This window comes from Mytilus californianus, unplaced genomic scaffold (assembly GCF_021869535.1).
Source record: "Mytilus californianus isolate M0D057914Y unplaced genomic scaffold, xbMytCali1.0.p SCAF_3, whole genome shotgun sequence".
NCBI lineage: Eukaryota > Metazoa > Mollusca > Bivalvia > Mytilida > Mytilidae > Mytilus > Mytilus californianus.
This window is the reverse complement of record NW_026262679.1, coordinates 24,314,072-24,341,284: the sequence shown is the minus strand read 5'-3', so window position 1 is coordinate 24,341,284 and position 27,213 is coordinate 24,314,072. Positions and strand designations below refer to the sequence as shown.

At 31.5% G+C, this 27,213-nt stretch overlaps 1 protein-coding gene across 3 annotated transcripts in view; it reads right to left on the bottom strand.

Annotated features, from left to right (window-relative positions):
- Window positions 1-27,213, bottom strand: part of LOC127734189 (xylulose kinase-like) — an 85,328-nt gene that overhangs the window by 36,014 nt on the left and 22,101 nt on the right. For 2 of the 3 annotated variants that reach the window (XM_052243924.1, XM_052243923.1), the window contains exons 1-5: window positions 12,483-12,594; window positions 7,015-7,097; window positions 6,203-6,272; window positions 5,437-5,517; window positions 4,073-4,159 (exon numbers count right to left, since the gene is read on the bottom strand). In XM_052243924.1, coding sequence (XP_052099884.1) covers window positions 4,073-4,159; window positions 5,437-5,517; window positions 6,203-6,272; window positions 7,015-7,097; window positions 12,483-12,569 — 408 coding nt within the window. In that variant the 5' untranslated portion in view covers window positions 12,570-12,594. Of the gene's footprint in view, window positions 1-4,072; window positions 4,160-5,436; window positions 5,518-6,202; window positions 6,273-7,014; window positions 7,098-12,482; window positions 12,595-27,213 lie in introns of those variants that run through there. The other variant, XM_052243925.1, reaches the window with a different exon arrangement.

The window sequence follows — 27,213 nt, the reverse complement described above, 5'->3', positions numbered from 1 at the left end:
ATTAATGGTCTTAGTATAGAAACTTGAAAAAAACAATGATTTTATAGTGTTCCGGTGAAAGGAAGGTTGCCTAGCAACGGTTTTTATTAAGTATAAAAATTATCAAATAGTAATTGCTTTACCCGTACAAATTCAAATAATTCCAAATTATATTGTTTGTCCAAGAAGAACTTGAAGCCACAAATGAAAAGTCCCTTTGATTTCGTTTACTATATGCTTAAAAACAACCTAGCAACAGAAATGTTACCTAGCAATGGTTAAAAAATGGGAGTTTTCCCCCTCTGAAGTATGCAAATAGCAGTTGTTTGAAAAATTTTTCTTTTCCATATGGTGTTTCATTCCCATATATACTATCACAAACATCTTTATTCTTAACAAATTCCGTATTGAGCATAACAACACAAATGTTGCTTAGCAACGGCAAAAAATATTTGAATTGAAGACAACTTCAGATCAATTAGTCATTTTATTGAACAAATTAAATTAAATGTAATGCAGATTGTCTGTTGATGAACATCTTTTAGTTAGAAATGAAAAGTTAGTTCAATTGTAGTTCACATGATGCTTATTAACAACTTAGCTACGTAATAAGTGCATAGCAACCGTTCAATAATGGGTTCTTAGTAATTTTGGAAAAATGTACTTTCTCATATGGCGTAACACTATAATACAAACATCTAGAGTATCATTAATCTTTTTTGACGAATTCCATATCGAGCATAGGAACCCACATGTTGCTAAGCAACAGCAAACGTTTTTCTTAAATTAAAGACAACTACACAACCTATGTTTGAATGTGAAGGTCTTTTCACGAAAACAAGAATATAAAGGATTTACTAATAAACAGTTTTTAAAGATATTTAACAGTTAATGAAATGAAAGAGACGTGGCTTGTACCACACACAGACCTCGTCTTGAATAAAATGTCTTATCCAGGCAATTAAGAATTAATGTAATGTAGGATGGGGATGTGATTGTGTCCCCATGGTACAAAACCTATGGTGAATTAGAAATGACCGTTATCAAAGCAATGGGTGGGGATATAAACCATTTTGGAGATAATTAACGATTCATTATATAACGTGAATTTGACCTCAAGGTATTATTCTTTCGGTGCAGTAAAAAGAAATTGACATAGCCTATAAGAACATATATGGTTTTAGGGTTGGACTTTTCATTTGTAGCTTCATTTTACCTTGAAAGTCAAAGGTCAAGAACTCATTTAATGTATATATGTTATCAATAATGACCTCTTGTAACACATTGTATATGTGTCTGAGTGTTTTCCTAATAGATCAACGGGAAAGGTCATAATGATATTAACCTGATATCTCATAGCTGTACACTTTATCATATGTCAAATATCACAAGTCAATGTCAAAAAACTAAACAAGTGTGTATGAGAATAAAATTCAGAAGAAGAAGAAGAAGAAGAAGAAGAAGTGTGTATGAGAAGAAGAAGAAGAAGAAGAATATTTCAAGTAAAACATAATGTAACCATTCAGCTCTTCTTGGAAGCCAGGGAAACATAATAAAGAAAAGTGAAAAATGAGTACTGAATAAACTCCTGTTTCTTTCATGATGAAATGAAATATGGAACGATTTTTTTTTCTGTAATTAGGATGTGGATACTGTCTATGACGAAAAAATGATTTCTCTTTCCATTCGTTGTCGATTGATTCGTGAAATATCATGTAAAATTCATAGTATGTGTTTATTTTGCATTATGTATTTTTTCGTTTTGTTTTTGTGTTTTTGTAATTTGTTTATTGAAATGAACAATAATGCTTGGACATGCAAGATACTAATAAGATTATATGATTGCAAAAGACAATTCTTTGGGTGGATGCGTATGTTTAAACGAGGATTTATATTAATAAGAAGGATTCTTACTATAAGCACCCTTCATTTAAGTCATTGTACAATTAAATAAATAGAATAAATGAATTAAAACTGTACAAAATCTTGTCAAAACTGACTGTTTTATCAAATTGCACAATTTTAAGAGTTGTAATAGAATGACATTTGGTTATTTCGAAAAATTTGATAAAAGTCATTATTTCATGGTTGTAGCATTAAAATGTAATAACGCTTTGAATGCCTCTTTTGTAACTTCCGCGCTTCATCCAAAATGTGCCTCGGTTATCGCTTTAACATCCCAATTACAAAAAGAAGTATTTTATTCTTAATAAGTCCACTAATCAAATGCGCATAAACACACAGCTATAGTAATTTTTTCCAAGTTTGATTTATAATCTCATTTGTTTATTGTAAGTTAATTTTTGAATAATAGATATTCATCTTTTAAAACACCATGCACATTTTGGTACACAGTTTCGCTTTGTTAGTCATTTTCCCAACCAGCTTAAAACTAATGAGACAAACACCGTCTCAGTTGTCTCGTTGAAGCGTCTTCACCTGGAGTACCGGATATCGTGGGTTCTGACCCCGACCAGGTCAAACCACATACTTTAAAATTGGTATTTGCGGATTTTCCTTATCGCGTGGCATTAAGGGGTACGAGCAAAGACTAATTGGGTCGGAATCAGAATATATAGTGTCCAGTTAGGGTGATATGTCTTCCTGCGGACTGAAACCTTATGAGCTAGCACATTAAAAATAGTGACACAAATAACCCATGCAGTAACACGATGTACAGTAGTCAGCACTTCTGTGTTAACATAAATTATCATTGATATGGTCAAATTTATAAATTAACTGTTTACAAAACTTCGAATTGTTTGAAAAACAATCAGAATTTTGAGCCTTTTATGGTCTTTTGACCTTTTTTTTTCGACCGTCACTGATGAGTCTTTTGTACACGGAACACGCGTATGGCTTACAAAATTACAAGCATGATATCTTTGACTTTGATGCGTTTTTTTTCCTTTGATATTCAATATTTCGTCATTTATAAAACAAAACATATGTTTCTGAATGGTAAAGTTGTACTTAAAATTTAATGTTGACACCAATATCGATCTGTTGCGTAAAGAATTTATATTCAAAATTTGTTTCTGTTTAGAATACACCATTCCACGGAGATTACATGCCTAACAAATCTTTGAAGTTTTTACGCCACAAAAGACATATTTATGCTTCGACATGATTAACGTCTGTGTAACAGTGTTCTAAATATTGAAATTTAGTCAAAAAGGTACTGTTGGAGTATAAACCAGTTATTAAACAACTTTGGTTTCATGATTCCCAAAATGTCTCTGAAGTTTGTAACAGTTCATTCTGATTTTGTGTCAAAACTCGACGGTCTGCTCAATTGTAACTTTTTTTTTTTAAATAAATTCATACAATAATAAATATAGGAATATCCTGTCTTCCTTTCTCGAAGATGTAAAATTTACGTCATAAAGAAATTAACCATTATATCACGAAGAAAAGTCTGTTGTCGGATCCAGTAAATACCGGATATCATCTCTGGTCCGCAGTTAGTTTAATATTTCGATGATTCAATGAAACTACGACGATTTTTTTCCCCTTTTTTAATTTTTAACTATGAGCGTACCTACGGCCCACTAAGATATTTGAACTGCATCAACATTGATATTCAAGGAATGTCAGGTATAAATATTATCATGGGCCGTAGGTACGCTCATATTTTAAAATGCAGAAAAAGGTTTGGAAACTGCCATTTTTCTGCCTTTTTCGCGAATCTTGAGGTGTTTACAGCAACAAAGCATGAAAAATATAAGCGGAATTTGATAAATCTATTGATGTTTACAAAAATATAGGTTTTAAACTAGTATTCTAATTTATGGCATGTCACTTTTAATTTGAACGAAAATTGGGGGCTGTTCTCTTATACTTATCGTACCTTGTCCTTTATATGTAACGAGTTTTTAACAACTAAAATTATTGCAAGTTTAACTTTAGAGGTCATGACAAGTATTTTTCTATGGAACGTTTTTTTTTTTTTGTAAAAAGAGCTACAGCAACCGTGTGCTATTAAAGTCAAATTCACTTGACGTAATCCTCTGATAGTTCTAATGCTTTTCTTAAGATAATTTGACTTATTGCAGTCATCTGTATTTTACAATTTGAAACTACCATTATTTACTTTGAGCTGATCATGTAGACTAGCCATTGGTTTCAGTTTACTTAGTTTTAACTTTGATCCTTTTCTCCAGTACACACTACCATGTTGCTGCAAAGAAAAAAAATACAGTTCCACAAAACTGCCATCAAGGATCTTATACATAAAACATCAAGGAAACATGACTTAACGTATAAGTGTTTAGAGCTGCCTATAAACTATCAACAATGAGGAAACATAATCAAATGTTTGCCTGATATGTATTCTGACATGCAACAATAACCAAATCTTCCACAGTCGCTAATCTACCAGAATTTAACATATCAGTTTTAAAGGAGTAGGTCCAGTATGACCCCTTTTTGGCCCCAAAATATAGCAGTTTTACAAAATTGTTAAAATGTAAACTTTTAGCTATTTATTGGAAAGTAGAATGCTTCTGTTACATAAATATAGGCTGTTTTTTACAATACAATGCACATTTATCGGGTACTAACATCATTAAGTCATGCTAAATTACTGAAACCTTCACAATTTTAGCATTTGAGTTAAATTTTAGACGGTTTCCGTCTTAAACGGAAGTGGCCGCATTTGTGTTCATTCTTAATATTTAAATGTAAGTTGTATTTGATGATAATACATAACATATATAAAGGTTGAGAATGAATACGGATGCGGCCATTTTCATTTTTGACAAAAACCATCTGAAAAGTGACATGTTATGGCAAATTTGATAGATTTTTCATATTTAAGCTTGAATGTGAGCGTCTTTAATGACTAAATCAGTTCAAATCTTTCACTTTAACTAATTGAATCGACTGAAGAAGACACTTGAATGTTTAAAAAGTGTCCAAAATCTTTCTTCAGATGAACCTGAAATTTGAGGCCAAAATCGGCCCTTACCGGACCTACTCCTTTATACATCTGATGGCTGCTAAAAACAGGTCTAGATAGGATTGGCAAAAATTCAGTCTTTTTATTGTTCCAAAATTAGACAATTATTAGTCAATTTATAAATTTTATTCCCCTGAATCTTAATTAACATGACTTCATGAAGGAGAACAGGTTTGCAAAAAAAATATATTGCAAATTTCATGAAAAACATTCACAATTTAAATTTTGTAAAATGTATCAGATTCAGTAAACTATTAGAAAAATAAGTTTTCACATACACATCTGAAAATACCATAGAAAAATCATAAGGGTAACTGCGTTTAACAAAAAACTGTTTTGAAAGTTAAAAAAAATTTCTTACTCTGGGTACAAGAACCAAAAAATACAAACACACATTAAATAACATTTCAAGTTATTTTCAAATATTGTGAATTTGAAAATGTTTATGTTATTACACTTTTGATGTCTTCAAAATTGTGAATGTAATAAATCCATACCTGTCCACAACCGGATATACCCATGACATTGGAGAAATCAAACAATCCATTCTGCAAACGGAATAACAGGATATCCAGTGCCTAAAACACAGAAATACAGTGTAACATTAAACATAAAAACATAAGTTAAACGTAAAATACAAGAGTGCACACACTGAAATGTCTATAGATATAAGAAGATGTGGTATGAGTGCCAATGAGACAACTCTCCATCCAAGTCACAATTTGTAAAAGTAAACCATCATAGGTCAAAGTACGGCCTTCAACACGGAGCCTGCTTTACTGACCATGATTGATTATATGTTGAAAGTCTTAAAGATCAAGGTTTTTCCTCAAATATCGCATAAACTGAACATTATCAAAGATCCATGACAATGAGGTAAATTTCAGATAAACCCTGCCAGAAAGACATGTACACATTACAAACCTTTGATACACCAAATATATTTGACCTATTGCTTATAGTATCCAAGAAACAGACCAAACCATGAAAACTTAACATTGACCAATGAACCATAAAAATGAGGTCAGATAAACCATGCCAGACAGATATGTACACCTTATAACCATTCCATACACCAAATATAGTTGACCTATTTCTTAAAGTATCCAAGAAACAGACCAAAATCATGAAAACTTAACATTGACCTAACATGTTGCAAGTCTTAAGTAACATTTTCTGCTATGGTAGCTGTTTCTCCAACAGGACCACACATAACTAATTCTAAAGGTAAGGTAACTGTGATTCTACCATACAACATCTTACCTTGATCCATAATGCTGTAGGCACAGTAACTGTAACTCTGTCATCATGTACATGGACTCCTCCTTGTGTTCTGAAAAAATTCTCTGACAATTAGCCTTACCGTATTTCATGTTCTGAATTTTTTCTATGATTAAAATACCCTTAAATGTTTCAAGTGTTCCAGATTTGTTCTCTATTGTATTTCTAGCAAGCATGGGTGAAATAATCAAGATGTTGTGTATTTTGCTTTTTTACTGAATTTATAGTTGTTTGATGGCTAATACATATTTATAATGTAATGAATTGTATTTGAAGTATATAATACATGTATGTGCATGTATTTATATAGATTCTACCACTGCACCGAGTGTGATACGATATTTATCCACTCGAGACAGTTAAATTTTCAAATTTAAAACGCGAGGCTCGCCGAGCGTTTTAAATATTTAAAATTTAACTGTCGAGAGTGGATAAATATCGTATTACACGAGATCTGGTGGTGGAATCTGTTTCTCTAATGATTTTCAAACAATACGCAGGCAAATTTATTCCTTCTTTTCGAATGATCTGCAAGAAGATGTGTTCTTTCTATGTGACGTCATCAGGCATGGTCGCCTTTTTTCATGCCGTCACAATAGGAAATTCAGAGGAAAGCAAGAAAATTCGACGTCATAATCGGATTTTAACCAATGAAGAACTGAGATCAAACGAACCACACGTTGATTAAATTTTTTTTATACAATGGGTGCAGAAAGGGATAAATTAACGAAGAATTAGAGAAAACAGTTTATAGTTATGATCTGTCCAAATTGGGTGTATAAACATAATCTTACTTGAATTCTGGTAAGTCTGTGTCAAATCTAACTGCTTTCTCACAAATAAAATTCAATTCTTCATCAATAGCTACACATTTTATCTGTAAATAAATAAAGTAAATATCAACATCTATTGTCATAGATAAATCTGGCATGCTCATTGTGTTCATCTAATATCGTCATAAACATAAAGTTTGTATGATAATACAATATGAAAATATTTCTTCATTTAGATCCTCAACTATCTTTAAAAAGTTGCAGGAAGGAGGGTGATTTTCTCTCTCATTTTTAAATCATAAAATAATGTACTGTGGCTTTGGCTTTACTTTTTTGTCCTTTTTGGTTTATAGCTCTACATTTTTTTAATAAGCTTTGGATTTCCAAACAGTTTGGCTTCAAGCATCACTGAATAGACATTTATTGTGGAAATGCGCATCTGGTGCAGAAAAATGGTACCGTTAATGTAAATACTACCACTGGGTCGATGCCTCTACTGGTGGACTGTTAGTCCCTGAGGGTATCACCAGGCCAGTAGCCAGCACTGGCATGAAAATACGGATTTTGTGTTATCAAAATTTGCTGTTACAAAATTTTGGAAATTATTTTAAATTAAGGAATATATCTCCCTCATGCAAAGCTCTGATTCCTTGTCCGTCTTTGGCTTTACTTTTTTTGTCCTTTTTGGTTTATAGCTCTACATCTTTTTAATAAGCTTTGGATCTTCAAATAGTTTGGCCTCGAGCATCACTGAAGAGACATCTATTGTTGAAATGTGCAGAAAAGTTAGTACTGTTAATGTTATTCCTGGTACAGAGATGATATGAAGCAAGATTGAAATGGACATTATTTCTTTTAAAAATCAAAAATATGAAATAAATGAAATTATAACAGGTGGTAAATGATGAAGAGATATATAAATAATTGCCATATACATTATATACTATGTATATAAATTTAGGTAAGTCATGTTAGTCCAACATACAATTTTTTCAATTGTGCTTAATTAGGGGGGAGTGTATCAGATGCACCCCTTGAATCTGCTACTTAAAATTATGTGAAGTTAATTCACCTGGCCAATGTCACCAATTAAGATTTGATACTGTTATCTATTTGGTGACAAACAAATATCATCATACAGCATTTGAAACATTAGTCACATGAATTAAAATGTTACAACATGCACAGGTAACAATGAACATTTAAATAAAAAATTTTCATAAAAATATGTGTCAGTGATAGACCCTTTTTGCTGCACAAATTTTTGGCTGATTTCCCCAAAATGAACCTATTGGTCATCAGGTCAATTGTCTATCTAACTTTTTTTTTATCACAGCAAAAATAAGATTATTTATTTTAATTTTCGGCCCAAAAATTTAATAGGGTTAGAGCCTATAAATCGTAAATTAGGGACTGTTGGCATGGGTTAGAGTCTATAAATCATGTAAATTAGGGACTGTTGGCATGGGTTAGAGCCTATAAATCATGTAAATTAGGGACTGTTGGCATGGGTTAGAGCCTATAAATCATGTAAATTAGGGACTGTTGGCATGGGTTAGAGCCTATAAATCATGTAAATTAGGGATTGTTGGCATGGGTTAGATAGATATAAGAAGATGTGGTATGAGTGCCAATGAGACAACTCTCCATCCAAGTCAAAATTTATAAAAGTAAACCATTATAGGTCACAGTACGGTCTTCAACACGGAGCCTTGGCTCACACCGAACAGTAAGCTATAAAGGGCCCCAAAAAATTACTAGTGTAAAACCATTCAAACGGGAAAACCAACGGTCTGATCTATATAAAAAACGAGAAACACTTATGAACCACATCAACAAACGACAACTACTGAACATCAGATTCCTGACTTAGGACAGGTGCAAACAAATGCAGCGGGTTTAAACGTTTTAATGGTACCAAACCTTCACCCTAGAGTCTATAAATCATGTAAATTAGGGACTGTTGGCATGGGTTAGAGCCTATAAATCATGTAAATTAGGGACTGTTGGCATGGGTTAGAGTCTATAAATCATGTAAATTAGGGACTGTTGGCATGGATTAGAGCCTATAAATCATGTAAATTAGGGACTGTTGGCATGGGTTAGAGCCTATAAATCATGTAAATTAGGGACTGTTGGCATGGGTTAGAGCCTATAAATCATGTGAATTAGGAAACTTTGGAGAAGACTGCTGCTATGTTTTTATGTGTATTTGGTCATGAATAATATATAATAAACAGCTGCACCAAAAGAGCATCCTACTGCCTGTCGATACTTTTATTTTGGCATTGCACAAGTCATATCTTCTTTGACTGTCCATGGCATTAAAACACTAAATCCCTGGGATGTGTTTTAATTGATTTTAGTCTCTGATGCATGATTTTTTATTGTTAATTGTTTTTGGCTTTTAACTAGCTTTCAGTAACTGCGAGTACTCTCAAATCGTACTTTTGTGTTAATTTGACCTGTTGACACAATTTGTAATGCATTTCTGTAATTCAATGTTTACTTATTTTGTGTTATATCTCGTCTCACTATTTTCAATATGTACCACCTTTGATAAGTATTTAGTATGACGATAAATTTTCACTTCTGTACTCGTACTCTGCACAATTAATTTATTAATTTTGTAAAAAAAAGTTTACTTCTGTACTCCTAACAACAAAACTTTATATTTAAATTTACCCGTGTACATTGTTTTATTTAATGCCATTTTGTCCCAGGTAAGAGTTGTCTTTTTTATTACTACCTGTAACGTCTATGTTATATAGGCACACCTACGTTTTAATATTGTATTTGTATTGTGTTATAGATCAAACTTATTCGTTCAGTGTATGTTTACTTGTTTTTGTTTAAACGTCTTTTTGATCAAGTTAAGCCATTTCAATTGATATTTCATAGTGTGTCTTTTTATGTTGTAATGTTACACTACTGTCTCAGGTTTGGGCGAAGTTTGGTGCCTGTTAAAACGTTTAAACCTGCTGCATTTTTATGCACCTGTCCAAAGACAGAAGCCTGTTGTTCAGTGGTTGTCGTTTTTTGGTGTGGTTCATAGGTGTTTCTCATTTCTCGTTTTTTTTTTATATAGAGTAGACCGTTGGTTTTCCTGTTTGAATTGCTTTACACTAGTCATTTTGGGGCCCTTTATAGCTTTCTGTTCGGTGTGAGCCAAGGATCCGTTTTGAAGGCCTTACTTTGACCTATAATTGTTAACTTTTTATACATTGTGACTTGGATGGAGAGTTGTCTCATTGGCACTCATACCACATCTTCTTATTTATAATGATATACCCTTATTGTGCATATTGATATTGTTGTAAAAATAAAATGGGATATATACATATGCAAACAATGACCCAAAATATTTATCATGAAAGTTAAGGAAGACTAATTCTTAAATATTAAAAGTTAATCATTGTTTATATACAGTAGTGTCAGGTAAACCCGCCCACTCCCATTTACTTCCGTAATTGTCACTTCCGTGAATATTTCGGTTGCTATTTCATTCATAGGAACTGTACTTATCATCACTGCATGTCAAATTTTAAAGAAAAATCCTTTATTACGAAAATATCTAGTGATATACAGGGATCTGGAAATTTTTTCACACAATTTCAGTCATTTTGAGAGGACTTAAAAGTTGGGGCCCTTTTTTCAAATTGTCGAAATCACACTACATTCGGGTATAGATTCATAGCATCAATAAACTTGCATTGACTGTTTCTTCGCATTTACTACATGAATTTTCTTACCGTTTTTCTAAAAACGTTCAAGAACAATTTATGGAAGGCAACAGTTTAAAATTGAAATGATTTTAATGACTCAAAATGGTAAATTTTTCAGACATCGCTTACGCTTTTTTTCATTTTGAAGACGAAATTAAAACCGAAAGATTTGCGACCATACTAAAGTACGAGTAATTCCGGATTCATTTCCGGCATTCGTTCTGTTTATCAAATTGACAGGAAATAACCGGGTTTTTAATTTTATTACCTTTAAAAGTATTTGAATATAACAGATACTAGTTGCACTCGTTTAATTTAGCATGAAATCATTTTGCATTTTACGATTAAGTGTCTAATCTGGTGAAGACAATTTCATGCATGCGTATTACATAGTAAACAAAGCACATGCTTAACTCGTGAAAGATTACTTTTTTCTACGTAAATTAAATTAAGTTTTAGTATTTAAATCAGAATTGACAACTGTCTTTGCTAAAGTAATTAAATAATTAAGAAAGTTGTCATGGAATTTTAATTTCTTTATAATATTAGTTCTGAGCTTGTGATCACTGTCAGCTAGGTGTGAATTAAAAACACACGTAAAAGTGATAAGCAATCATTAGCCAATATTTCCCGGAGGCATTAACAGCCCTCAGGATTATTATACTATTACTGGAGTGGCAGTTTAATTACAGGAAAGGGATTACAAAACAAAAACAAGTGCAAAATGGCGATTAAGAAACTCGATTTGAATGAATTGACCGATATTATTTCTGAAAAAAAATAAAATTTGTCCTAAATCATGTAAATTCCAATCTGCCTTTTAGGACAAATAGCTTTCAGTTTAGGTCATGACTGGCAAATTTGACTGTTTCCTGACCCTTGATGATACATAATATAATACAGTTTCTAAAGCTAACAATAATCATATTATTGTTTACAAAACTCGTTTCTGACTTGAAATTTTTGTTTTTTCAATTGCCTGGAATCCCTTTATAAGTGGTCTATTAATAGATCACCTTTTCCTTTCATAAATATGTGATAAACTGGCCCTCCATACATATTTACTGTGCATGGGTGGATTTACAGGACAAACACATTTATGATAAAAACACAGATGACCCACTTGTTTTGCTGATTTTAAAATTTATTTCAGATATTTTTGGGGAAATGAGATAAACTTCTCAAAATTGATTTGTCCGTGAATTGATTAATATTAAATTTGATACAATTTGTATATAATTAAGCAGAAATACGTACAATCAAAGCCTTATGAGGGCTGATTTACCGGACTGCATCATATTAAAAGACATATTTAAAAAAAAATCTGATGTTTCCTACTTCATTGTACTTCGAAAAAAAAATACATTTGGTAATTCTACATTATAATAAAGAAAAAACATGATTTATCTATTTTACAAACCAAGACAAGATGGAAATTGGGGCAAAACGACCTGGTTAATGTTGTACACAAGTCCAAGATTGATTGTTCATGAACTTCATGTTTAACACCACTTTCAGCACACTAAGCTTTATCATGGCAGTCAGTTTTTTTTATTTTTGGAAGAAGCTGAAGTACCCGTAGAGAACTAATCACTTTTGGGATTCTGTGTCGGGAGAGAACCAATGAACATAGTCATAGGCACGAAAACTGACAAATTTTTCCTATACAGGCTATAGGCTATACAAGTCCAAGTGCACAGCTGGTGCTAGTTAACATATATAATTTTCAATTTAAATAAATGTTGACTAAAGAAACCCTCTCACCTGCTGTGTGCTAAAGTCAAACCCTAAATATACCGAGTTTCCACTCATGTTACCACCAAATATTTGTCGTTTTCGTCTCCCAACCATCAGGTATAATCACTAAAGTGTTGATTTTACTCACACCCTTTTCACAATTGTCTGATTGAAATTACAAAAAGTTCAAATATCTATTGTGAGCTTATCAATATTTCAATTTAGGAATACTTAAGATAATGCAGGACAACCTTTTAATGCATGTATAATATATTTGGGGAAAAGGGAAAAGAAAGTTCAAGATTATTTATTCATACACTTTACTGTGCAATACAGATAACAAAAAAAAAGTATCAGTGCAAATACGGATAGATGCGTTCACATTCCGAACCATATTGACTGCTACCATTTTTTTCGGTCCCATATTAATTTGGATATATAGGCTGCATTAGGCAGTATGTCTGTTGCTCAAACTTTTTTTCATTGCAATGTAAACATGTGTTTTTTTTGTGTATGCATTAAACCAGTAAATATTTACTTGCCTTCTTCTGGGACTATTATAATATAGTAAGTATATAAACATTTACTTATACCTTCTTCTGGGACTATTATAATATAGTAAGTATATAACAGTCCCAGCCTTCTTGTACATTGTATTTTTCCCCGATTGTATTTAGCCTTGACTCTACTATGATTAGTTAAAAAGTCGTATTGCTTTCGGTCCGACCGGCTTCAGGTCATCGTGTAACATAATTTAACTTTATCATAAACCGATTCAAAAGTACATCAAACAAAACAAAAACGGTATGAGATGTGGGTTTATAATTAACGTCAATAAATTTAACAGAAACAATCAACGATCTGCCATTAAAACGCAATTATCCAAATAATATAACAATTTAGAAGAAAGTTACCAACCTTTTACTATTTTCCCCTTTCTTTACCCTACAAGAGAACTGTCATCGGAGCTGTGGATTGAATAAATCGTTCGCATATTTACAAAACATTCATGTAAATTGATGGTGTCATGTGTTAAAACAGTTATTGGCCAATCAAATCGGTATATTTCATATACTAGTAATCCGCACGGTCGGAATGACAGGTTAACCCGAACTCCTACGTCGTTCGGGCCAAGTAGGGTCACCCGAGCCGTGCAGATTAAATGACATGTACCGATTTGCTTGTTCAATAACTATAACCAGAGACATTTATACACATATATATGTCTCTGCTATAACTTATTGCAGTAATGAGAAAATAGCAATTTTACTCATGCTTTGGATAAAGTTTATGGGGTTTCTTTTTAATCTGATTTTTTTGGAAAGATAATATTTTAAACCAACTAGTTTTGTTATGCAATTTATCTACTCGACTTTTATAAGTAGGACAATAAAGCGAAAATAATAAACTCTCAGTAATTTTCTTTAAATAAATATGAAAATAAAGTGATAAAATCGCACGAAAGAAATTGCTGCAGTCAACTACAGAGGACTTTATGCATACAAAGAAAACAAATCCACGAAAATAAGTAAATTTTGGTACGTTGACAACCAACCAATTCGAAATCATGATTAATTGAATCAAGATTTTCAATTTTCACAGCTGTCTTAATATTATATATATATATATATAGCTTGCGTCAACTTTCAATATGCAAATTTTAAGTCAATGCAGGACAGATGATCTCCCGGAAGTCACCGAATACATTTTACTAAAACAGCACTCTGGTTTTCTGAATAACTTTGATGAGAATATTTTGTCGAAGCACATCTACCAAAGTATTTTAATGCAAAACCATAGCCATAGCCAAGAAAAGTTGGGCTCGTAGTCGTCCAAATATATATATATATCTTTCATCAAAAATTAAGTTGTGCAAATGTATTTGCTACGTGTAATTTAAGTAATCAGCAGCATTTAAAGTGCTTTGTTTTGTCAGAGTAGACCTTCTATGGAAGTATAATTATAACTAGAATTAGTATTGTAACTTGCTACAAATTTTAAACCAAATTAATGAAAATAACTCTTTTTTTTCATTTTGGTGCGTTCGAAGTGTTTTATCTTGTTTACCTAAAAAGGATGTATAAATGTTTGAATAGGTGAGGAGCTTTATCACAAAAGGAACAAAAAAAATACATCTTAGATCATCTAAGGTCAACTTTATTTCAGGGGGTTGGGACCTTATTCTCATATTAACTTTAGAGTTTACCAACAGAGAATTTAACGATTTTTACCACAGAGAAAGGTAAGTTATAAAAAGACAGTCAATGTTACTGCAACATGTCAATTATCAGTTATTTGAAAATTACTTACACAAGTCTTTTTTACTTGGGACAGGCGCAATTTGAATGATCTTGTCAATGTCTAGTATATAATAGTTTTAACATCTTTATCAGCCATCGATGCATTTATACACTCAAACAATGAACAAGGCATGATGCCGTTTAAGCAGCCAAGCAGTTTTATCATTTTTACTGGAATTTCTAAAAAGATATTTCAAAGTGCGCTTGATAAATGACTGTTAATCTCTCTTCTAAAAAAATTCTTATTTTATAGGGAAAAGACAGAATCTGAAATAATGTTGACATCTGTAAAGTGTCCTGTTTGTCTCTTGACTGCTGATTTCTCAGAAATTGCACCGTACGATTTTTTTACGACCGGCCAAAACAGAAAGTACAAATGATAAGCTTTCGAATGATATATTGTTAAGCCGTGTGTTGGGTGGGTAACATAAATTTTATGGTTCATGTCAATCCGCTATTAATGCTTTTTTTAAATGCACATTTGCCCCCCCCCCCTCCCCCCCTCCCCGAATAAGGCTGATGGCACATATCATGATTAAGCAAACCGTAAAAAAGAATCTATGCACTAACATTCATTTAAATTTTCATTGCAAAATCAACACCAAATACTATTTTTAAAACAAATTTCAGTGACTAAACATAAAAGTGATAATAGATAAGTGGGCTGATATGCATAAAACTACTTCATAAAATAAGTTGATTTGTTTCGAACGGACGGATTTTTCTACATGTCCTACGATAAATTAGTACAGTGGTTTTATGCATATCAGCCCTGGTTCTTACCTTAAGTCTTGTTTGTTAGAGACTACACATCTTGTTTTTTAGAGACTACAAATATGGGACTTTATGGTTTTACATTAAAAGATAAGACTGTTTGCCAATCAAAAAAACAAAAAATCTCAGTCGTTATAGCACGTGTTATATATTATCCATAATAAGTATCAGATAAATCAAATTTTTATTGATTTTGGTTTTGTTCTTTTTACGTAATAGATATTTGATGATTAAAAGGGTGGTATTGTATTCCTTGGCAACTTTTAACGATGCATATCAATTACTTTAACCAAAAAAAGACCAAAACATGAATATCAATATTATACGTCTTATTCTAACGATTGTGAAAAGCCCATCTTTGTGAAAAGTTTATTGTTATTTCTGTATATTCAATTCTTGTGTTTCCGAGAAGAAAAAAATTGGAATATACTGGTTCCATGTTTATTTAGGGACTTATCATTTTTAATCTGGGAGGGGGGGGGGGCTGGTCAAAATACAGGGGAGATCAAGTTTTTTTCTGTATGTGGAAAAGGGGGGTTCAATTTTTTTATAAATCCAATGTGGGGGGATCAATATTTTTTGCACATAGAAATAAGTAGTTCACATACTTCAACGGAGACAAAATGTCAAGAAGAACATTACAACAGTCAAATCGAAATATATTTTTAACACCATTCATATACAATTAAGTAAGACATCACATTTTGTCCCATATAAAATGCATAGGTGCTTCATAATCCGAATAATTTAGTCGTTATATTTCACTCACTTCGATCACTAAATTAACATTCTGAGAGTATTGCATGGCAATACATAGTCCCCTACCGGTTAAAAATTCATTGTACTGGAACAAAATGCTAACTTGATCTATTACTTGTCATGGTGTTAACTATATAACAAATATCAAGTCAATATCTTCAAGCATGATGAAAAAAAGTGTGGAAAACTTGATTATTTGAGTGAATTTTCTAAGTCCAAGGACCATGACTCTGCACAAAATCACCAGACCGGAACAAAATTCGAACTTGATCTGTAACTTGTCATGATAAAACTATATACCAATTATAAATTCAAAATCTTCAAGCATGACGAAAAAAAGTGCGGAAAACTGATTATTTGAGTGAATTTTCTAAGTCCAAGGACCATAACTCTGCACAAAATCACCAGACCGGTACAAAATTCGAAGTTGATCTGTAACTTGTCATGATAAAACAATACACCAAATATCAAATCAATATCTTCAAGGACGAAGAAAAAAGTGTGGAAAACTGATTTGTCGGACTGACGGATGGACAGACAGACAGACAGACAGAGTGCAAACCTAAAGTCTCCTTCGGCTTCGTCGGTAGGGGACTAACAAGCATTACTGCCAAGTTTTGTTATAATCAGCTTAATAGTTTGAGAGAAATTAAGTATAAATTAAAACTTCTAACTATAATGCCTAATCTAATTAAAATTCTTCAGAAAACAGAACTGACCGGACCGATGAATTGAAAGCAGATTACAGTATATTAGTTTCTAAATATCATCTTAAAAAGCAGGGACATTCCGGGGATAGGATGGGCGATCATTTTAGTACATAAATCATATTTTTAAACCCCTTCTAAAGAATTTCAGGATCAAGGAGTGCTGTACAATATCATGGTTGGAAGTGTCGGACTTGAAAAACTGTGAGCAGAGTTCCCGAATGCATACCACCGTTACTCTCATATTTGTTTAGATCTCGAAAATTGAAAACAAACTAAAGGTTTATACAAAACAAAATTAAAAAGGTGGTGAGGCGCACCATGTCAGATTGATTGCTTGATCGGTTTTTATTGGTGGAGGAAGCCGGAGTGCCCGGAGAGTACCACCGACCCTCGGTCGGAAAACTGACAATCCTAGTCAATTTAGATTGGAGTCGAGCGCACCTGTCACGTGCGGGATTCGAACTCACAACCTCAGTGTTGACAGGCTAGCACCATGTCAGAGAGTCATATAACATATAATATATGGTATATCATTTTCTTTTCGCTTTCTTTGTTTTAGGCAATTTTTTCTGTTTCATTGAAATGCGAAGTCGTATCGGATATGGCCTTTTCCGCCATGATTTCAGGGATGAAAGAAATGACTAAAATATGTACCAAAACGCCATGAAGGCCGTTAAAATATACATGTAATTATTTTCATGAAATGTGATAAACAAAAGGTAAAATACCAATTATTGCACAATATTCAATTATATTGCATTCACATTTAGTATTAAAACACTGATATATCACTAATCGGTAATCTTGAAACTCATACAATTTTAAGTTAACCGATATTCAAAATTTCACAATTTCTTACAAAATGTATACTTCATTTATACAAAATGGAGATTAACGTGGTTATAAATTCAATATAATTTTACTAATTAAATCATCAAAATAATTTGGTTGAGTCATTCAATTCAATTCGGTAATTTTTCAAATTTTGCTACGGGAAAATATTGACTTCCGATAAGGAAAAGTATTCGATGAATCTTGAGGAACATGAAAGGATATTCATTACTAAATTGAGATGTGCAAATATAAGATTTCCTATAGAACTGAAAGATAGGCCACGATACCTAAAGAGAATAGAATTTGTAACATTAAAAAGTTTGCAAAATCGGAATCGGGAATGAATTTCATTATTTATTCCAATGTGCATTTCCACCATTTGCACAACTTAGAAAGAAATATGTACCTAGTTACTATAGTACAAATGAGATAAAAATGAAAAATATCTTATCATTATGCCATGTTCGACTATACAAAAATCTGTCTTTGTTCCTGAAACAAAAATCTCGAAGTATTGTTAGTATTGTTTCAGATTGTCTTTTATAGAACTTAAATATTTTGTTATATTCAGTCTCGCCTGCCATCATATATGTATGTTCTCTGTATTTTGTCAGTCTCGCCTGCCATCATTTATGTATATAATGTTAGTTTATTGTCCTCTGGTACACTCAATGTGTCTGAGGTTAAAATTTCGTAAGGGGTTCCGCTGAACCCAGTGTCTCGCCTGCTATTGCTGCTGTCAGTGTAAAAGTGTAATATTGACTTTAAAAAGTGAGTCCATTTATCAGTAAAATACGGAAATTTAAAAAAAACCTAAAAAAATTTCTTTAGATGCTTTTTCTTGGTATTGAAGATTAGCATCTGTCCAAGTTTCATAACAATCGATAAAGGTATACAAATTTATCATGTAAAAAAAATTTAATCCCAGACTGTCTGTAAATGTTAACTGTAAAAAACTAAGTCTATTTATCAGAAAATAGCTGAAAACGAAAAAAATATTTTTCAAAAGTTTGCTTCAGACATTATCTCTTAATCATAAAAAAGCTTCTGCCAAAGTTTTATAAAATTCTATGAAGCTTTGACAAAGTAATTGACATGAAACAAACTTTAACCCCAGACTGTATCAACTTGGTAACTAAAAATTAAAAAAAAAGTCAATTTATCAGTAAAATACGGGATTTATTTTCAAAATTTTGTTCTGGATACTCTAATTTAGTCATTATCAAGCTTCTGTCCAAATTTCATAAAATTCCTTGAAGGTTTGACAAAGTTATTGATGACTGAAAAACTTTTACCTCAGACTGATTCTGAATGTTTATTTGTAAAAAAAACTAAGTCCATTTATCAGTAAAATACGGAAAAATGAAAATAATTATTGTCAAAATTTCACTCTGGATACTGTATTTTGGTCACAAACAAGCTTCTGTCCAAATTTCATAAAATTCCTTGAAGGTTTAACAAAGTTATTGATAATTGAAAAACTTAAACCTCAGACTGAATATGAATGTTTATTTTTAAAAAGCTAAATCCATTTATCAGTAAAATACGGAAAATAAAAATAAATATTTTCAAAATTTTGCTCTGGATGCTGTATTTTGGTCATAAAAGCTTCTGTCCAAATTTCATCAATTTCCTAAAATTTCATGAAGGTTTGACAAAGTTTTTTATGTATAAAAAATCTTTAACCACAGACTGAACCTAAATGTTGACGCCGCCGACGACGGAATATAGGACCGATATGTCTCGCTTTCGCGACATAAATGTCGTAGGCTCGACAAAAAGGATTTTGAACTTTGATAAGACCTCGGGTTCAGCAATCAATATAAAAAGCGATAATCAGAATATATACGTTGAATAGAAAACATGAACCTGAGGTCTTACGGATAGGTCTACATGTAAGATGGCAATGATGATTCTTGGAAGTGATCTCATTCGGTGGTTTTGGAGACGTTGCGAATAAAAAGTATATCTATGCAAAATGACTGATGTTTCTGACGGATTAAAAACACGCGCATATACGCTATTGAATTGAAAAGACATAAACAAATAATTATAATTTTGACAGTTCTCTGTTTTGGAACCCCTTTTTTTTTTACCTCTAAAACTAAACAAACGTTGTCGGAATCCCATTTAGATAGAAAATTGAAAGAGGCAAAAAACTGACCTTTGAAAAGAATCTGAATATGCCGTAATTTTAAAATCCTTTGCAATGAATGGCTAGATATGTCCTATTTTCGATGCAAAATATAGTTAGCATGCACTTTGTGTCCGGGATACACGTATATGTATGGGGTAAACAAATGAGTACAAATCTAGACACAGCGTTAAATTTATATATAGATAGAGGACACAAGTGGACACAGAGATATTTCCATCATTATATTATTAAGAATTAAAGAAACAAGGGATACAGACGGAAACAAATGGACACAAGGTTATTTCTATATATTATAGAAACTGGAGGCTACATGTTTTTTTTTATGTTTTAAAGAACAATTTCCCCTATTTGGGATCAATCAACTATTTCGGCCAGGTTGATTTACATGTAGATCTTATTTTTGCTTCTTAGTTTCTCTCTGTAATCGTATCTACAAAAATTGTAAAAAAAACATATTCAATGGCAATAACTCCTATTAGTGGTCAATTGATGATTTCGTCAATGTTTTTACCTATTTGTAGATTTTTTTTAATGCTTGTCTCTTTGTATCATATATTATTAAATATGTTAAACAAAAAGATTTTAAATGTGCAACCAATTGACATTTAAGGCCCAATAACTCCAAACGAGATTGTCCTATTTTTCTAAAAATTACAAGCCAAAAACTGCATTTTACCCCAAGCAAAAGTAGCCGCTTGTTTGTTGATGGATCAAATCCATAAATACAATTTTTAAACATTCAGATATAGTCTATAGTAACATTTGGCCTAATAGTTTCAGAAATGTTTATTAAAGAGTTTACAACAACGGACGCCATGTAATGGTAAAAGCTCATATGACCTTTTTAGGCCTGTTGAGCTTAACAGGAATCAAATGTTTCTTCGTCTGGGGAATAATGGTTACACTTGAAAAGGTTACATGCATTGGAAATGAGGGTTATAATGGGTACATGCATTAGATACGAGATTCCACTTGACCTAAAGCCATTAAATTTCGTCACAATGATACTTTCATATCATGATTCTGAGGTGCAATAAAAAAAAATTTTCTGACTTCTGTAAAAAAGTTTAATAACAATTTTAGCAAAATTTGACTTATTTGTAGATCTCGCCTTGCTGAATAAAGTGTATCTAGCTATATTAGTTTTCAAGATCAAAGACAAAACAATAAAAATTGGTAGAAATCATCATAAAAGCAATAACTCCTATAAGGAGTCGACTGACGATTTAGGCCACCAGATTAATTTGTAGATCTCGTCTTGCTGATGATTTTAGCTTTTTAAAGTTCTATTTATAGATCTATTATAGGTTTTACGATATTAACAAACCGTTCCCAAAATGTAGTAAAAATCATCCTAAAAGGGTCGCAATTACTCAAATAAGAAGTCGCAAAGACAACTTCAGCCATGTTGACTTATTTGTAGATCTTGCTATAGTCGTTTTTGCTATTTGAAGTTTCTCTCTATTTTAGTTTTCATGATAAAATGAAGAAAAAAAATGTCATTTTAGGATAATACTTCAAAAAAAAGTCATACGACAGTTTTTATATAAATAAGACAATTGGTAGATGCCAGCATTTTCTGAACATTTCACCCCCCGTCAGATTTTCTCTATTTATAAGAGTTTTCCGCAAGATAATACAGATTTGCATTTGACCCCTATGTTCTATTTTAAGCCATGTCGACCATGCTGGTTGGAAGGCACTCAACTAGATAAATTAACAACGACGCACGCCAAGTGATATGAGAACTTAAATAAATAAGGTAACTAAGGGGCATACTCTTGAACTGTCAATGTCAAAACCATTAAAATGGACCTTGACCTGTAATCGATGATCCATGAAACTGAACAAATTTCTAAGGATTGGGTCAAGTGGTATAGTATCCAGAATTCAAAGAAATGCAGTTTTAAAGCAATTTCAAGGCAGGTCTATTGAAGGATAAATGTCAAAACCATATCAAAAGCAAACTAGACCTGTGTTCATTTAAAAAGATCTGGGCATGCAGTATTATCATGGAATAGATAAACCCATATTCTAAAGGTAACTAAGGCATGTCTTATTCAAAGGTAAATTTCAAAACCTTCGAAATCGAACTTGACCTGCATTTTATTGTTGTCCATGACGTTGGGCAAGCTGTGATTAATCAGATTGGGAAGCAAACTTGAGACAGGACAAAGGGATGGATGGACATGTGCATCACTATGGAAGGGGTATAACGAGTTATAACACAGGTTTTGTCAAATAAATTTCATTTACGAATCTTTCCCATACATATATAGGCTTAAACAAAACAAACAATATATTCATATTGCCGATCACCTAGATATAATTACTAAAACAATAAACATGCATACATAGATAAGCATATATACATAAAGAAAATCGCAACAATCATAATTGATGAAATGCTCTTACATTGTATTTTATGTGAAATACCAAATAATGGCAAAATTTCTATCATCGACGACCCCGCCGGCAAGGAACAGCCAACTAAAACGAGTTAGCTCGGTCAAACTATATCAAAACTGAATCTGTAGTGGAAAAAAATTTTAAATTCCAAAACTCAATGCTCGGAAGACCGTCTAAGGAGGTATATATTGGACAGTATTAAAGAAATCCTTTTCATTCAAAACAGAATATACAATTATATGCAAAAATGTCAATTAAAGCAAACAATATGACGTATTCTAAATGTGTAAACAGAATCTTGATACTAGGACTGCTGGCTAGAAGTGTTGGCTTATAAAATATTTTTGACTGTTATTCCTTGGAACGTGGGAAAATTTAATTATAATGCATCATGATACAAAATACCTAAATGACACTATCTGCTTCCGCAAAGAGTTTTAAATCTAACAGAAATTCAAACTGTAACTAGTTTTATGCCACTGTAGTACATCATCTTACAATTAAATGAACAAAGATCTGCATCATGACTAAGGTATAATGAGGAAAATATTATTGTACAAAATAAATGACAGTATAAGTATTGTTGATTCATTTTAATTTCCTGGATACCAGCTCTCAGTGGGTTTGTTATATAAAAAAAACTAGATAACTGACGATGTCCAGTAGGGCCCTGCTTGCACCTTTTTGTGCGAGGCATACACAAATATTGATTCTTATACTAACAAACTTTTAATATATCAATACAATTAATAGGTTATCAACAGGATCCATTCGACTATACTTAATGACATTATCTAATTAATAAGTGGGTTAACCTTGTTAGCCATCAGTGATTTTGCAGATCCATTTCACCAAAACAGTTTTAATGAAGCAGAAATTTATATTTTGATTTTTTTTCACTTGCGCTTAAGTTTGGTACATAGATTAAGTTTTTCTAATTTTTCAATTTCCATCGATCAAAATGTGTCAAATACAATTTAATTTTGATACAAGATATTTCCAAAATCAATTTAAAAATTATAAATTAAAAAGTTTAAATATTATACATTCAAAATTCAAATGTTCATGCACTAATATTGTTTCTTTCTATTTCAATGACAGTAAAATATCAAATATATATATCATTTCAGAATTACATTGAAAGTTCCATTTGAATGACAAAACCATATCCTGAAGACATAGAAACCAATGAACCCTCCATAGAAAAAAAAGCCAAGAAACACACCAATAAGAACTAGCTCAGTAACACCAAACCCACTATGTTAAATGTTAGTGAAGACGCATGGCTGCAAGCAAAATGTATTTCTGAAATGATTAATTGATATTTTCTTAGTCCACAATAAAACTTTTAAGATATAGATTAAAGGGTTTCTAAAAACTGTGCATGAATAAACCATTAGTTAAACTCAATTTTTGTTTGTGTTAATTTGAAATTGATTTTTGTTTTAATTTGAAATACATTTAACAAAGTTGCATACACTTTTTTGTTTTATCTTACAACAGCAATGATATAACAAGAAAAAATATTTCACCAATTTGAATTTATTTGGGTGTTCCGATTCGATTACTCAAAAGATGATACAAAAAAGAAAAATACAGAATTTTCACAGAATATTCTAATTTCTTCATAAGTAGATATGGTAACTTGTCAAATTTGAAGATTGTTTCTATTTTCGTAATTTTAAGATCCTATGAAGAGCTGGCATTAACTGCAACCAACATCATTGTTCAATTTTGGCTATATATCATTAAATATTTTCATTTAATCAGTCATGAAGGCATGACAGTTATGATCTCTATTTCTGAAATTAATGTGTGCGCCAAAATTATCAGAAGTTGTTGGCTAACCAAAACAATCTGATGTATACATCTTGAATAGAAATGATTAAAATTCAACTTGAATTTCAAACATTCTAAATAAAGTCATATTGTTCCAATTACATTTTTTGTACTTAATAAAAAAATTCAGGTAAATATGTAAATATCCAAATTGACAATCAGAAACTACTTTCTTTAATAAGAATATTGGAGAAAAGATTTACAATACATTCTTGATTATGCATGTTATATTATTGTAGACATATTGAGGGCACTCAGCAAATTCTTATTTGATATTTGGAACATGTAAGAAATTTTATTCTCTAAATCAATAAACCAAATTTTATTTATTCTCCAAAGAATTAAAAAGTCTCTTCACGACTGTCAGTTCAACATGTTCGGCTGCCATACTGCACGGTATACGACTTAAACATCATCTAAGTTGCATCTGTAACAAAAACAAAATGATAAATTAGTATCAGCTTTAAATAGAGACTATTTGCTGTTACAATTAATTTAGAAATTAAAGCGATGCATGTTTTATGTCGAATCCTATACTTGGGGACAAGTACATGAAAAATTAACAATACTCTTAATTATAACAATATCAATTTGAAAAAGAAATTTTGGACCAATTTTCAACAAAGTTGCAAGCTATTTTTCCAGGGAAAACTGATTTTGATTGCCTAACAAATATTAATATAGTTTTAATTACAATTGTAATGACCAAATACCTACATGCGACTCATCCTCATGTGGTGTCTACAATGAAACCATCTTTCATGGTATAGGAGTGTAATATAATTAGGCTGTATCTGTAACAAAAACAAATATTATAAATTAGTTTTAGCTTTAAATCAAGACTATTTGCTGTTGCAATCAATTCAGAAATAAATGTGATGCATGTTTTATGTCAAATCCTAAATTGGAGACAAGTATATTTACAATTACTAAACATTCTTATTAAAATATACTTTATTAGAGTATAAATTTGAATAAAAAATGAAAACAACACGTTATAAATTCTATGCGTCCGAAGTGCTTTTCTTGATTTACAGAAATTTTAGACCAATTTATAATAAAGCTTCAAGCTGTTGTTCCAGGAAAAACTGATTTTTATTATCTAACAAATATAAACATAGTTTTTAAGAACAATTGTAATGACCAAATACCTACATGTGACTCATCCTAATGTTGCAATTAATTTAGAAATTAATGTGATGCATGTTTTATGTTAAATACTAAATTAGAGTGAAGAATTTATACAATAACTATACATTCTTATTAAAATATACATCATTAGAGTATAAAGGAGAAGGCCAGGTAAGGGATTATTCTGGCCTAAAATTCGAAGTACATTTGATAAAAGATTTTTGACATTTTTTAAACACTTGCGTGTCTACTTCAGTCGATTCAATTAGTAAATGTAAAAGATTTGAACTGATTTGGTCATTAAAGACGCTCAAATTTATGCTTAAATATCAAAAACTACCAAATATGCCACAAAACGTCACTTTTCAGATGGTTTTCGTCAAAAATGGAAGTGGCCGCATTCGTGTTCAGTTTCAACCTTTATATATGTTATGTATTATCATCAAATACAACATATATATAAATATTAAGACTGAACACAAGTGCGGCCACTTCCATTTTAGACAAAAAACGTCTAAAAATTAGCACAAATATGGTAAAATAATGAAGACTTTAGTAATTTTTCATGAATTAATATTGCTAGTACTGATACATGTGCATGTTAATGCCAAGAACAACCCATATTTGTGTAACAGAAGTATTTTACCTTCCAATTAAGGGCTAAAAGTTAATATTTTTAAGAAAATTTTAAAACGCTATACTTTGGGGTCAAAAAAGAGTCTTACCGGGCCTACTCTTTTGAATAAAAGAAATTTTAGACCAATTTCTTATAAAGCTTCAATCTGTTTCAGGAAAAACTGATTTTTATTACCTAACAAATATAAACATAGTTTTAAGGAAAATTATAATGACCAGATACCTACACGTGACTCATCCTAATGTGCTATCTACAATGGAAGCATCTTTCATGGTATAGGAGTGTTACATATGTAGGCTGTATCTGTAACGAAAACAAAAATTGTAAATTAGTATCAGCTTTAAATAGAGAATATTTGCACTTGCAATCAATTCAGAAATTAATGTGATGCATGTTTTATGTCAAATCCTAAACTGGAGCTAAGTGTTTTTACAATCACTATGCATTCTTAGACCTCATTACAGTAAATATTGGAATAAAAGAAATGTTAGAACAACTTGTAATAGAATTTCAAGTTGACATATAAAAAGGGTTAAAAGTACAATTATAATGACCAAATACCTACATGCTACTTTTTCCTCGTGTGCTATATACCATGAAACCATCTTCACTGTCGAGGAGTGTAACATATTTAGTCTATCTCTAACAAAAACAAAAATTCTAAATCAGTATCAGCTTTAAATAGAGAATATTGGTTGTTGCAATTAATTCAAAATTAATATGATGTATTTTTTGTCAAATCCTAATTTGGAGAGAGGTATATAAGAAATTTCTATACATTTTCATTAAAATATACTTTATAAGAGTATAAAGTTATCAAAGGTACCAGGCTTATAATTTGATACGCCAGACGCGCGTTTCATCTACATAAGACTCGATCATCAGTCACGCTCAGATCAAAATAGTTAGAAAGCCAAACAAGTACAAAGTTGAAGAGCATTGAGGACCCAAAATTCCAAAATGTTGTGCCAAATACGGCTTAGGTAATCTATGCCTGGGATAAGAAAATCCTTGGTATTTCCAGAGACATATGTCTCTGGTATTTCTAATAATTTATACTTTTGCAACAGTAACTTTATGAAAATGACCATATAATTGATATTCATGTCAACACCGAAGTGCTGACTACTATAAATTTAAATAAAAGAAATTTTAAACCAATTTGTAATAAAATCTAATTTAAGCTGTTGTTCCAGGGAAAACTGAT